This window comes from Pagrus pagrus, assembly GCF_965226575.1.
Source record: "Pagrus pagrus genome assembly, chromosome: 5".
NCBI lineage: Eukaryota > Metazoa > Chordata > Actinopteri > Spariformes > Sparidae > Pagrus > Pagrus pagrus.
In genome coordinates this window covers 16,194,581-16,209,723 of record NC_140189.1, presented here as the reverse complement: position 1 = coordinate 16,209,723, position 15,143 = coordinate 16,194,581, and the positions used below count along the sequence as shown (strand labels likewise).

At 41.7% G+C, this 15,143-nt stretch overlaps 1 protein-coding gene across 2 annotated transcripts in view; it reads right to left on the bottom strand.

Moving 5' to 3' along the window:
- Positions 1-15,143, bottom strand: part of LOC311257226 (connector enhancer of kinase suppressor of ras 2) — a 65,429-nt gene that overhangs the window by 3,227 nt on the left and 47,059 nt on the right. For both annotated transcript variants that reach the window (XM_084352752.1, XM_084352753.1), the window contains 11 exons: positions 14,562-14,770; positions 10,201-10,238; positions 10,054-10,096; positions 8,391-8,439; positions 7,833-8,005; positions 6,459-6,532; positions 6,275-6,346; positions 3,422-3,492; positions 3,239-3,339; positions 1,937-2,534; positions 277-539 (listed from right to left, as the gene is read on the bottom strand). In XM_084352752.1, coding sequence (XP_084208878.1) covers positions 277-539; positions 1,937-2,534; positions 3,239-3,339; positions 3,422-3,492; positions 6,275-6,346; positions 6,459-6,532; positions 7,833-8,005; positions 8,391-8,439; positions 10,054-10,096; positions 10,201-10,238; positions 14,562-14,770 — 1,691 coding nt within the window. The remainder of the gene's footprint in view (positions 1-276; positions 540-1,936; positions 2,535-3,238; positions 3,340-3,421; positions 3,493-6,274; positions 6,347-6,458; positions 6,533-7,832; positions 8,006-8,390; positions 8,440-10,053; positions 10,097-10,200; positions 10,239-14,561; positions 14,771-15,143) is intronic.

The following is a 15,143-nucleotide window of genomic DNA, read 5'->3' as shown; positions in this document are numbered from 1 at the left end:
AGGGTAACTCCGCCAATTTTACACATTCAAAGTGTGTTTACAGGTCTTGTGGAGCAACACTGCATATGTGAAAAAAAGTAGAATAAAGCATTTTGTGGCTCCAGAGGAAGCTGCATGTAATCTGATAAATTGCCTCCAGTGATGTCACTCTGTGGCTACTTGCATTGTGGGTTACACCAAAACAATGTAGATGTATACATAGCATTACAGGTAAGAGGGAAACTACATATTTTTAATTTTGGAGTCAACCGTCCCTTTAAATCCTGTTTACCCTACCTTCAAGGTGCTGCGGAGGGCTCGGACTCGGTGCAGCCTGTCGTTGAGCAGTGGGTCCCTGGCTCTCTGGGTGAAACAGCGTCGAAGCTCCTGCCTGCTACAGGGTCTCGGGTCTCCGAGGGCATTCACGTTGGCCTGCTCCAGGGCCCGGTACAGCTGCTCTAGCCCGTCCAATGGTTCCGGCTCGCGACCCTCTGACACCCGCCGCTCTCTTCCCTCCGACACCCTCCTCTCTCTGCTCTCCACTCTCAACTCCCTCAGGTCTGACACACCCAGGAGACGAGTAAAAGTCAGATTAACTGCTATAATGACATAATGATCCCCAGTGGTATCTACAGTGGTGTGCTTAATATAAAGCTAAACAAATTCGCAATTAATCAGTTAGTTGACTGACAGAAAATTAATTGATTTTTTTTTTTCAGCAAAAAAAGGGCAAAAATCTCCATCTGACAGCCTCCAAAATGTGAATATTTGCTGGTTTTCTGAGTTTCTCTTATCGCAAACTGACTATTTAGGGAATTTGGACTGTTGGTAGAACAAAACAAGTAACATTTAGAGGTCAACTTGGGTTTGGACTCACTATTTTCTGTCATTAGTGGAGAAACTAATCAACACATTAATCAATAAAGAAAGTAATCGTTAAGTGCTGCCCTACTTTAATATTGACAGAGCAGAAAAATACCAACAAACACAATGTGTCTTGTTGATGTGACATTTCAGATGTCAAACCATACAAAGAACAATAAGAAAAGTTTAGGATAAGAGCATGAAAATGTTCTTTTATGAGGCCCATTGTCTGAATCCATCTCCATCCAATCAATGATTTCTAAAGTTTGATTGCAATTGTAACAGAGGTTGCATAGCAGAAGTTCATCTTTTAGTATTTCCTATGTATGGCAATCATCTTGAGACCACCTAAATGTATTGCATGACACTTAGAGAACCATGGCTGTAAGTGGAGTGGTGAAATATAACTTCACTCAAGCGCTGTACTTAAAGCAATGTTATGTAGTCATTTGATATTTTGTGCGATTTGGCGCCCCCCACAGTGCAACAGTGGAGTGCAACACCACTGTGGTAAATACAAATCCCAGGTCTGTAACAATTTGTCAGATGTAATGTAGGTGCTAACTACAAGCAAAACTCGTGACATCATAACAATGACATAACGCTGTGATCCTACCCTCGCCCTGAACTCTTAATAGACTGATCTGGTATCTGTGAGGGATAGAACAATCACAGTTATAGGCATATGAACATCTATTGTATTTAACTATTTATCTTTTTACATGCAGGCCTTTAACTTGTAATAGATTATTTTTACAGTGTGGTATTGTTACTTTGACTTAAGTACAGGAGCTGAACACTATTTAAAGTGAAATACATATAGGACATATTTATGCTGTCTGTCCCAGGTCCACTTTCCACCCTGATACCCAGTTTAACTATGACTTTTGAATATAAAGTTACAATAAAAAGTTTATAAGCAGTACTGTTAATCCTGAGAGTTTAATTAGTAAGTCATGATGTTTGACTCATTTGTTACTTAAAAGTCTATTCTGAAGACCAGAGCGACTTCTTTCACTTATGCCTCTGAAAGTGTTTGTGCATACTGATGCTTCTCTCCTTGTATAAAAACCATTGTGTGTGATTTCCTTACCGTCCTCACCCTGGAGCATGTCTGCAGCCTGCCCCTCTGCCTCCTCGTCCTCGCTCCTCTCCTCCATGTGAGCTGAGGTGTGTATCAGCTTCCCTGGCATCGGGTCCCTGTTCCTGGGCAGACTCTGGCTGCGCTGCTTGTGAGAGCGTCGGTGTGTGTGGCTGTGTGAGTGTGGACCTCGCTCCAGAGGGAAGGGCCCGTCCCGCTCCCTGTCCCTCTCTGCGGCGTGGTGTCTCCGTACGGGGAGCGTGGCCTGCCTGCGTCTCTCCGGGGACATGCCCTGTCTGCCCAGCCCTCCGTAGAGCCCCATCTCTCCTGCCATGCTCCCCATTAGGCCTCCGTAATCACTCTCCCCCGGTGCTGTCTGCAGGAAGTGCAGTCCAGCGCTGGTCAGAGGGGTCTCGATGAGGTCCTGCCAGGAACGTCGCTCACGATGGGATGAGCGGCAGCCTGACGAGTGGGTACTGGTGCTGCCTGTGCCTGTACCCATGCCCATGCCATCTCCACGCTGGTCCTCGGCCGAGGAGTGGGAGTGCGTGGACTCGCTGGAGAAATGTCGCCCGTGCTTGGGCTCCGGGAAGGGGCTGGAGGAGTTAACCTGGAGAGGAAGAGGGGAGGAGGAAGAGACCATCTGTGGAGGGATGGGGGAGGTGGAGGCACTCATTGGAGGGAGTGGGGACGGAGTGGAGCGCATGAGGCTCATGGAGCTGACTGAGCGGGGCAACTGGTCATAACTGTGGAGGAGGTTGGCCTGAGGGGTTTGTGAGGTGGACGGGAGTGAGTGAATATGGAGAGGAGAGGGGATTTGAGCACAGATACAAGGAAGATGTGACCCGCAAAACAAGGAGACAGAGGAGGTGAGTGAGGACGGAGAGACAAGAGGAGAAGAAAGAAGGACAGGAAAGAATAGAGGGCAGAAAAAAAGACCAAAAGATGAGAGCAAAAAAGCAATGAGATGGCAGGAATGGGCTAAGGTGGTAGCAACGCCACTGCTCCTTAACGTGTTGTACTTCAGTGTTAGATTATCTTTCAGAGATGTTATGAGCAGTGGCAACTGTCGCCACCAAGAGGTCGGACTGTAAACAAGTTCTGGCAGCAGAACACAGAGAAGCTATGGTCTTCTTGGCTGCTTACCGAACCAGATACTCTCACACTCTGATGTTTTATTAATGCTGAGAGCTCTGGTCTATGCAGCTCTGAAAACTGTGGGGCTTTTAGGAATAAAATATTCCATCAGAATGAAACACTGCAAAGAAAATGCAGAGCGTGTGTGTGTGTGTGTGTGTGTGTGTGTGTACTTACTGATGGTGTGCGGTGATAAGTATCACAGAGGGATGAGGGTCCCTCTTGTTTGAGCGTCATTGAGCCGTCGACCTCGTCCTGATCACTCTCACTCCAGTAGTCTGATAATGAGATAAGAACAATGTTTGCAATTCACGGACGAAAGGGTAAAGTTTTGTTTCTGGCCAAGTGAACCTGTCTCACCTTCATCAGGGCGTGGCACCTTGTCGTCTGGTGTGTAGCCAATAGCAGCAAGCCCCAGCCGGTTCATCCACCTACAGGAAGGAAGGTGAGGGATGAGAAGTAAGGAGGAGAGAAAAGAGAAAGAAGAAAGGAAAAGGGGCAGAGTGGAGGAGAGGAAAAGGATGGGTTATACTGGGTAAATGCTAGGTGATGAATAAAAAAACTTTGGCTTTAAATAATTTAAACGGTGTCTCTTAACAGTTGATATGTGTCTAACTGACTCCATCCCCCTGACGAGGAGAGAACAGCACCGAGATAATTAGAGAGATGGATGAAGAAAGAGAGAAGTGACAATCCTCTGTCCCATTCTCTCTCAGCAGTGAGTCTCAGATGGCGTTCTCTCTCCACACGCACGCCTCCTGTCCTCACCCCATCCCTCTGTCTGTCTCCGCTGCAGATCCTGGCCTGTCCTGTGACTCTCTGCAGACACCTGATAATAAGGTCGCTACTAAGAATAGAGGCCCGGTCTGCGCGTGAGGAACAGGTAACCCATCATCATAGGACGTGCACGCCACAGGACTTCCAAAGACCCAAAATTTAAAGATTGATTGATCCACTAACTTGTATTTTCTGTATAGGTGAAGGCTGATGTAGCTTCGTCCGCTGTGCTGTAGAAACACATCAGTGAGCTTCACTGTTGAACTGGCTGACATGTTCCCTCATGAAGCTGAACTTTTGCACTGTTGTTTATTTTGAGTCGATCCCACATACACAGTTTGGCTGCCAGAACTGAGAGTGAGACACTCACTAGTATGCCAAATTTGTTTGAATTTGTGTCTTAAAATAGTCCCCAACAAATGCACTAAAGAAAAACCAACAATTTCAAATAAGGTAATCATAAATCATCTGGTCCCCCTGTATAAATAATGGATAAATGAATGGTGGGCACCTCATCTCCATGTCCTTCTTTAGTTTGAATCCATAGCATTTTCACACAGTTGATCTACACTTTTTTTTTTGGTGACAGGTTTAGGATTTGGATTGACCAGAGAGATACAGGTTCCTCTTGTGGCACCTCAAAATAAATCAGGAAATCAATATAAGACTGTACGTTAGCAAGTTAGACAGCTTTGTCAGGTCACTGATGTGAGTATACTCACGATTATCCTGATTTAAGATTGTCACCATAATGGAAAGAAATTAACAAGCCTTTACAAAAATAAAACTGTATATTTGTGAACCATTTTTAAAGGTTTACATCTTCATCAGGAACAAATGGGCTATAGGCTGAGCGACACAGACAGGGAAGGGAAGGCACAGAGTGTTGAGAGATGCAGCAACACATTTCCAATTTTCCATTTGAACATTCCCTTGAATTCATTCTTCGGTGTGGCTTCTGATCATTTGTCTTCCTACACCAGGCAACCTCTGCTCTTAGTTACCTCACCAAGGAGGTTATGATTTGACCCATGTCTGTTTGTCAGCAGGATTACACAAAAACTACTTAACACATTTTCATGAAACTTCCAAAATAGATCTCATTAACTTTTGGTGCTGATCCAGACATTTTTTCTCACTTTCTTTAACATTGCAAGATAGGGCATTTTTCGGCATTGTTTTCAATTTCTCAGGGAATAATACATGGAAAATCAGGGGTATTTAGTAAGCTGGTATCTATGAGCAAGTGTGATTTGATGCGGATCCAAGTATAAATCTGAGATCTATCTGATTTAGATACTTTTTATTTGATATTGGATTAGGCTGATTGAATTAAATGGACCTGATGGACCTTGGCTGAGCTATGCGCTCTACTAAATGCCATTCTAGTTATTACTTGTTTTCACTTCAACCAAAACCCCTGGAAAAGTTTGTTTCCCATAAGCTTACATTGTGGAAAAATGTGGCTGTTACATTTTTGGGGAGTGTCACAAGCCCCACAGAGCGACTTTGTTCGGTCCGGTAACATTTGGGAAGTCTAGAAGGGGCGCAAGATTTGATCATTTTATCCCCATTCAAGATAGCGGAGGGCTAAAACAGGAAGTCAGCCTGCTCACCCGGAGGAAGTCTCCAGTGCGACTGCTCTATGGGCCCCACAATGTGGAGGCATGTAAAATATCCAGGTGATTTTGTTCCCAGGAAGTTGAGCGTTTTTGCCGTCATGCGCCACTGAGCAACTTTCATGAATGGAAGGAATGACCAGTGCCCTGTCTCCAAAGCTGTATCCAGTTTCTTCTTAATACATTAGGAATCAGCGTCTATGTTTAGATCTTCGGCTGTCTTATTCCCGAAAAACGTCTCTGCTTTGGGACATTTTTTCAATGGCTTGCAGAACTGAATGCAACTGATTGGTCGACTATGCTCACATTTTGCAACCGCAACTGTATTAGTGATTGCTTTCAGAAACTAGGACAATCCAGATGTAAGTGCACCAAGGAGACATGTTTGTGACACACATACACAAACACACATGAAAACGTGTGCAGCAGCACATTCACACATGAACCTACAGCCGCGGTATGGAAGTCAAATATAGCTGGTTAATTACGCTCCCCCAATTATCTCTCCACGTTATTGAGGAGAGGTGTGGATAATTAGAGCTCATCAGCACTCCTGCAAATATCGCTACCGTCTCCTTCTCACACACGCACACGTGACACACAGGCGCACACTCATTTACACACACAGTTCCACATTTAACAACAGAGGGCCAGGTTCATGCCTTATTCATGCATGGTGTTGTGTGGGCTGTTGCCTTGTGTAAACCTGGTTTACTCGGTTAAAATATTCATGAAAGAACACGTGACGTCCCCAGCATCTGACTATTGTCCACATTAAGACACAAACACGCTCTCGGAGAGACACCCACTCACTCACCTGTTCATTTCCTCAAGACAATCTGTGGCGAAGAAGAAACTCTTGATTTTTGGATGACAGGCTTTGAAGGCACTGCAGTCAGTCAGGGAGAAGGAGACTGATTAGTGTTTTTGTGCTTCATGTTGTGTGGGTGAGAGCAAATGTGCTTGATTAGTAATTTCGGTGACACGTGAGGGACACTTACAATTTCCGTCTGCACTCTATGGCTCGGTCTATTCTGAACTCTGGGAGGCTGATGAAGCCCTCAGCCTTCTCATCCTGCAGGCACAGACAGATGGAGGGTGGTGGTACATCATCAACACACAGAACGAAATGTCATACATACTGATATGCCAATTTTATTTGGGAGTAGTACTCGTAGTCAAGCGTATGAAAACAACATATGTTGTTTACGTTTGCCGGGATAAACTCCTTTCACCACTTGACAAGAAAAAGATGGACGAGATATGATTATCTTTGGCTGGAACACTGAGTTATAAAAACAAATCATCACATTTACAGTTAATTATCGGGTCTGGGGAAGTTCTCTTTCTTTTCATTATGTGGCAGATATTCAATTAATCCATTGATCCAAACTTAAAGTGAGTCTTGTGTTTAAATGATGTCAAAAGTCAGTCGATTGATCAATTACTCAATATGTTGATTGACATCAAATTAATTTCCATCTATAAGATAATTCAATCAACATTTTAAGTCAACTTTCAACCAAAAATGCCAAACGTTTGATTGTTCCAGCTTCACAAATGTGAGAATTAGCTGCTAGTAAATGGGATATCTTTGGCTTTTGGATTGTTTGTCTCACAATAAGGGGTTTGGTGATATCAACTTGAGCTTTTGGAAATTGTAATGGGCATTTATTTTTTTACTCTTTTCTGGCATCTTAAAGACAGAATGATTAATTGATCAGTCAAGAAAAAATAACTGATGATTAAAATAATTGTTAGTTGCAGGTCTAGTATGAGAGCTGAATGTACAATATAAGATAATATTACACAAAAACAGGTTCTGGGTGATGAAAAACAACACTGAATGGACTTTACACAATATAACTCAAAACTTCTTTAAGCCTGTAAAATTTTTGTAGAGATGATGATCATTCTAAGACTCTTTGACAACAGTAACCAGCAAGAAAATGTTCTGAATAACACGGAAAATAAACAGCTACATTTCTCTGTAACATTAGTCCTTAATTTATTTCAGTGATGTCTAATGTTTTTGTTTCTGCCGTAGTTCTGAGCAGGAATCTAACTGAGGACATTGCAACTACATGGACATTTTTATGTTATAATGGTCAATTACGATATTTTAAATCAACATTATGTCACTTTTTTACCTTGAAATAATAGATTCAAAATCATGTTGATGGTACAGTGTCTTGTAATGGTGTGAATGGTGTCTCTGTCTCAGCCTCCTGTGTAAAATCAACAGCGTACTCCTCTAGCTGTGATATCTGATTGTAAATTAGTAAATTAGTCGGTAAAACATGTTGCCTGATGAACACTAGAAGAGTTTGACAATGGATTTCAGGACATAATTATCGTTCAATGTGATTCCTTACATTTTGGTTGGTGTACCAGTAGAGGCAGGACTCTTTGAGGATAAACCAGTACTTCCTCCATTTCTGGGTGAAGTAGCCTTTAGCATCCTTCTTCTTCCACAGCCAGCCCTCGCAGTCACCGTGGCCCAGGTCCTTACAGGAAATTCTCCTTCGACTGGCACTCGTGAGGGAACCTGCAGAGGGGAAAGAACGATGTTAATACGAAAATTAAGAAAAATAAGGCTGAATCTAAATGTCTGGACCCTTTTTAAATCTGCAGTAAGCAATATGAAGTGTTGAATCTCTCCAAACTAAAGAATATTCTGAGTAATACACTTGTGACAGTGATACATGAGGAGCATCCAAATAAGGGTGAACAATCAATCAGGTGTAGCAGGTGACATCTGTGAATGTACATTTTCTATTTTGCAAGTGCAGTGCCACCTTTGTTTTCATCAAGTACTGTGCATTTTGACTTTTCACATATATATGCAATGTGTTATATCATCGAGCCTGTCTCAACACTCCTCTTGACATTTTCAAGCCATACGTAAGAAGATATGCAGAGAAAATGTCTACCTTTACTTCGCTTTTTGGTTTTCGTTCTTAGAGAGGTGTAATGGAAGGACTAGAAGAGAGAAAGAGAGAGAAAAAACATGTTAGCGGCAAAAAACTTTCCGTGTTGTTGGTGCTGATGCGCGTAGGGAGGCTGCAGGCAGTTCACTCTCCATGTTTAGCTTATTTTTATTTTATCAGGCACGCAGCAGAGAGGATTACAGGCACAGAGGGATCACAATCCTAAAACTGCTGCAGCTAGGAAGTGACCTACAACCTGTGATGGAGAGCTGAAAGCTGTCTGCCACAGAGACTGAAACCACAGCGAGGATCAGGATGTTGAGAGCTGCATCACCTTAGCTGACGCTTTGAGTTATTTAAAAACACTGAAATGCATCAAAGGTCATCAGGTGATAGATTTTCAGTACTTTGTCCAGCAACTTAAATTTGTATTAAAAGGCTCTGACGATTAAATTAATGGTGGTGGAAAGTAACTTTAAGTCAATTCAGTCAAGTATGGAGTATTTCCATTTCATGCCACTTCATACTTCCACTCCACTACATTTCAGATAAGAGGTACATATTGTACAATTGTATTTACTCCACTGCAGTTACTTTTCATATAAAAAACATACATGTTATATTATGTGACACAGTGCTATATTACTAATATGACCCAGTAGCATGGATGGGCTGTAACTAAGTTAATTTACTTTCCGTAAAAGATCTGAGTAGATTTCTTCCACAACTGTGAAACAACCCTCTGCGATGTAATTCTTTGCTGACTGTAAATTCTCTGCTGTTTTTAGCCATGCTAGCAGCATTACTTTTGCGACCGTGTGAATAGCTCAAGTTACTGTGGCCACAAGATACAATTTTCTGCTAATATTTGATGATATGATATGATATGATATGATATGATATGATATGATATGATATGATATGATTGAGTCCTGAGGTGAGTAACTCGGTAATGTATCTGAGGTAACAAATACGCATCTAAAGGTAGCCAACTGTTGCTAACATTAGCCACCATGTGCATTAAGCTGGACCAGGGTGCCTTTTATTGCTTTGCAAAATGAAGAGTGTTTTATTTCTTCTTTCAAAGTTACAAAGATAGCCACACTTTAAAATCTGATTTTGTGTTTGGATTATATCAGCAGGACACTATGCATCTCACAGAGGCTAATTCAAGTAGGATATAGATACAAGCAATAACATAGCCGTATGCACCTGCAGGCTATTTATCTGGGAAACAAAGGTGAATAAATATCTGTTTATACTCAACTGAGCTGACTCACTGTATGCCACAACTCATAGTGCTGTGGAGGAGAGGCTAGGGCTAATGACTAAGACAGCTTCCTGTGTCACAGTAACCTACATATGGAAAGCAATTTACCTCATCCGACTGTTATCTTTTATTTAATTATTATAGTCCTGAATGGATTTAATCTCAGGTATCTCTCCTGTTATTGCCTGGCTGTATGTGATTTGGACACAATAGATCTTCATGTAACAGTGCATGTGGTTGGTGAGAGATTGTTCATGTAACTGTTGCTTCATTAAAATAAGGTCAGAAATGTACCAGAAGGAAAGCATTATTCAAAACTCAGACACAAGTGTGCATAATAGGTTTATAAAACAACTAAATACACAGACAGCCCAACAGCATCGTCTGCTGTCCTACCTTCCTCATGGAGGCCGCTCCTGAGCTTCCTGAGCCGGAGTATCTGCAGGAGGAAACACAGGATTGATTGTAACCACAAACGACTACTTACAATTATTTCTATCCATCCTGAGCATGTGGCCAAACCACAAACAAACGGAAACTCACCTGTCTGTTGTGTCCGCTCGCAGCGTGTCCGAACCTCGCTGAGACACAGAGGAAAAAAGACTTCATTAAAGAGCCCACCATACTGACATGACTGCAGTCACATGCTGTACACACACTTTTCTGTGCACCATGGTTTGTAATTAGCATTTCATGTTCTGTGGCCTTTGTCTGTACTGTGTATAGTATATGTGAATCAATACAGTCTGAACACCTGGATAATTGATATGCACTTTATAATGGTTGGGCAGTCTTTATAATCCATATTTGAAATTCAAAACACTATAACACTACATATTTTTGTAATTTGAAACACTCATGTAATAGTTGGGCCACTGAGGAAAGATTACTCTTGTTACAGTGATATATGGTATAAATTGGACTGGACGAAAAAGTTAAAACAATTTTACATCAATAATGACTCCTTATTAATCTGCTGCCACACAATACACATCTGAATTACTATTACCACCACTAATAATATCAATATTAACTACAATGACACTCAGTAAAGTGCATATCTCTGCACCAAACAGTCCCCTTTAATTTAATTAATCTAAGTTCCATCTAAGTTTGGTAGAAATCTGTTTGTTAGTTTTTGTGTAATCCTGCTGACAAACCAACCAACCAACAAACAGACACAGGTGAAAACATAATGTTATAACAATGCCTTGTCAACTGACGGGCTAGTTGGCAGTGTTGTACTAACTGGACATGTCTTTTTGTTTTGATACTTGATACTTGAATCTATTTACAAGGACTCTCACATACTTCTCTACCAAGGAGTTTATGTTTTCACCCGTGTTTGTTTGTTGGTTTGTCAGCAGGATCACACAAAATCTACTGAACGGATTTCCATGAAACTTGGATGGAGGATGGCTCTTGGCCCAGAATAGAGCCAATTACCTTTTGGTGCAGATCCGGATAAATGGACAGATTCTGGCATTTTTTCTCACTTTCTTTAACATTGTGCAATAGGGCTATTTTAATGTACATTGTCGTTTCGAGTATCAAGTGATACAGGTCTTTTGAGTTTGATATTAGATTAGGCTCGATGTAATTCAAGGGCCTTGGTGACGGTACCTGCTGGTAGGCTACCAGTATTTAGTAGTGGGTGTATTTCACTCAAGGAGACAATTACGTCTGATTATACACCTGATTTCCGGCTGAGTAATTCACTCAGGTGTGCTAAGACAAGAATTGTTCAACTGTGTGGAGCTGACAATAACCACTACTGCAATCCTCCCACTGAAATGTATTTTACTGAATTTTGTTTTGCACATCTCTGTGCCAAGTTTGTCCACAAAAAAAGCTTTTTTTTTATTTGGTAAACAAACAGGCCTCCAGATCACAAGTTCTGGGATCCAAGGTAAAGTTGAGCCCCACTAATAACCATCAGGCCCATTACCTTGATGCAACAAAAGTGACTGACTGCTATGATATACTTAGATTGCGATTATTTTAACAGCTATTACAATTTGTTTTGCATATAAAAAGGATACATAGAAAATGATGATTATGGGTTTTTTGCTGGGGTCTGGACCAAACAAGAATCTTCCCTTACGTCGCTCTGTAGCACCACGATTCACTTATAACAGTGTATCATGTACCTTTATCAAAAAATGGCAAATGCAATTTCAATAACATCTTGATTAATTGTTCAGCCCCCGTAGACAATGTGTACATGTCTGCTGGACAAAGACGCGAGTCCTTCAGTGAGCTCCAATAATAATTTCTTGCTATAATGTTGGTGTAAACAGAAAAGAACCCTACAGAGAGAGCGAGAGAGCAAACGAGCAGGTCATTAAGGTTACCGTATGCTTGTTAGTGCAGGATAGTATACTTCATGTGCCACTGAATAGATATGAGTCACCGCCATGAGAGACACACAGCTGAAAGGGTTAGAGAGGGCTGGTGTTAGCTAAGCTGTTGGCGCACTGTGAATGTGTGTGTGCACGGTGTGTCGTGTTTTAAGCACAGTCTGTCAGTCGTGCTTGTAATTGGTCTGGCTGATGCTGAGTCATACACCTGCTCACAGGGATACTTGTTTGTGTGTGTGTGTGTGTGTGTGTGTGGGTGCGCGTGTGTGTGTGTGTTTGTCCAGAATAAACTCCTATTTAGACTCAGGCGTGTCTGAGGAGATGGGGATATTAGGATGAGTTAGGATGAGTCGTGAGATGGCTACCCTGCATACAAATGCACTCCTGTGTGCTAGTGTGTGTTTGTTTGCGTATGACTGTGTGTGTGCATGAGAGAAAACACAAAGTTACAGAGGGGTGTGTCCGAGAGTGTCATTCTCATAATCTGTGAAGCTGGCAGCCATGCAATGACAATGATCATCCTCACTCTCCTTTGTCTCCTCTACCTGACACACACACACACAAACAACAATGTGCGTGTGAATCTGTGAACACCATGACCTATCCTGCAACCACAGAAAGTTCCCCTCAGAGAGGACACACGTAAACTGTCGGACGAAGGAAGCGGTGTGTGTGAGTGTGTGAGGTAACTCTATTCCAGTTCCAGCTAAGTGGCACAATCAGGATTAAAGCCTTTTTAGTGCCACTTACAGTTCTTTTTTACACAGCAGACATTTTAACATGTCACAGTACGAAAGCACAAGTGTGAAAAATGACATTAACAATGGCTGAATTCGATTTAGTTGCTTCAGTTTTAGGGTCTTCAAGCTGTCACAGCTGACTGGAACCCTTCAATAGAGCAGTGGCATCATTGTGCTATGAGTAACACCTGTGCTCTTCCTACTATGGCAAGTCAAAATGTCTGCTGTTCTGTACACCAACTTATGAATAGGAATTACTTTTAGTTCACATTTTGTGATCATTTCAATGAGAACGGCCATTACATGTTCTTACAGCTAAAGTTACACTTCTAGATTTTACATTCACAAAATATACGATTAGATTGTAAAACACGACACAAATTGAAAGATTAAACCTGGACTACAAAACTTCTTTAGCTTGTGACCCTCAGAAAAAATGAGGGTTGTAAGCAGTTCAGATAAGGGGAGCTTTCCCCTGTAAATCTAAGATGGTTTTACAGAAGCTCTCAGGGGCAAGTGAGGATTTTTTTTATTCTGGTGATCCATTTTCTTAGCCTGATCTAAAGTGTTTTCTCTGCTGTGTTTATGGCTGGAGAACTGGTGATGAAAAAAAGTTGTGCCAGGAGAAGTTAGTAAGTCCTTTTTTATATCTGTGAAAACCCGTGGAAAAAAAAGTTGAGTGAGAAACAAATGCTCCCATGTGTGAAACCACACACAAAAAACATTTTCAGGAGAAAACTGTTTGGTTTTTTCATGTGAGAAAAAGAAATTCACTTGGTTTCACACACATTTTTTTCACCCCCCTGATAAAATATTTTCCCACTGAGTTTCACACAAAAAACCTCCTGAAAAAATGTTCCCACTGGGTTTCACAAATGAAAATATGTATTTCTCCTGAATTTTTTTACCACGGGTTTTCACAGATATGAAAAGGACTTATCAACTTATCCTGGAAAAACTTTTTTTCACTAGTTCTCAAGTCACAAACACAGGAGAGAAAACACTTTGTCTTCAGAGATGACAAACAAATTAAGGAATTGGATTTGCATTTACACCTGAGGAATATTTTCAGTTATAGTTTGTAAGCACTTGAGTATTTACAGCATCAGGATGGTATATGTGGGATTGACTCAAGATAAACTACAGTGCCCATGTTCACGGCAATGAAGGATCATGACAACCAGCATCAGTGTGGTTCCCTTTTTAATAATGTTTGGACAACATAGAGTCCTATGGCACTGAGGAGTAAGATGTCCAGGTACCAGGTTTTAGCCACCTAGATAATACTTCCTTTTTTATTTTGGTAGATTTATCTTCCTGTGTCATTTTTACTTTCCACTTCCTCTCTTTGTCTGTTTTCCTTTTTCCTGCTCGCCTGTGTTCCATTAGTTAATCATTCCCGTGTATTTAAGCCGATGTATTTCAATTACTATTCGTCAGTTTGCTGTTATCCTGATTCCTGTATTAATTTCACTTTTCTTTTGTGGATTCAGCTTTTACATCAATAAAGCTTGCTTTTTTTCATCTTCCTGCCTGTGTCTAGTGTCTTTGCATATCGGTACCTTTTTTGCCTGACTTGTTTTGCCCATAGATATTCAGTTTACTGTCGTAGAGGAATAAAGGAAACAGAAAATGCTCACATTTAAGGAGCTTAAATGAGAGAATTTTGCCTATTTTTTCTAAAATTGCTCCATGCTCCACAAAAAGCAGTTTTTTTGTTGTTGTTGTTGTTTTGTTTTTTAACCTAATTGAACATTTAAATACATCTAACATAATAATGATTTGATAAGTGATTGATACATACAGGCAAAGGTTCAGGAGGCTGGTCTAGGCGCAGGGTTGAGGACAGCATGGAGGGGCTGATTGGAAAGCTAGGGCTGCTGGGATTGCGGCTCTTGCGCCGGGAGCGTCTGGTGGAATCCCGCCGGCTCTCTCTGCCCGGAACCTCCGGCTCCTCCTCGATCACCAGGATCTTGTCGTCGCTAAGGTAACGCAGCAGGGAGTTGTCTGAGTCTGTGGGGATGAGGGGAGGGGGGGGAGACGGACGGAGCAGTTAGAAGATGGACAGGCTCAACAGAACGGAGGGGGGAGAGAGCGGCATAGAGTCGAGGGAGAACCCCAGAGTAGAAACAGATGAAGGAGAATAGACCCTTACAGATAAAAAGCCAACAGAAAGGGATAAAAGTGCCTCAGAGCTGTAGTATCTGATATGGATCCACAGCCGGGGACATACAGCTAATCTGTTTGCAATGATTATGCTGATTTAGAGGGCACTACTGCTAAATCCTGTCAGTCACGGAAAGTTTTAGTCCGCTTGAGCTGCACACAGAAAAAGCTTCTCACCTAATTTGTTTATTATCCATAAACTTAAATGTGAAAAACTTAA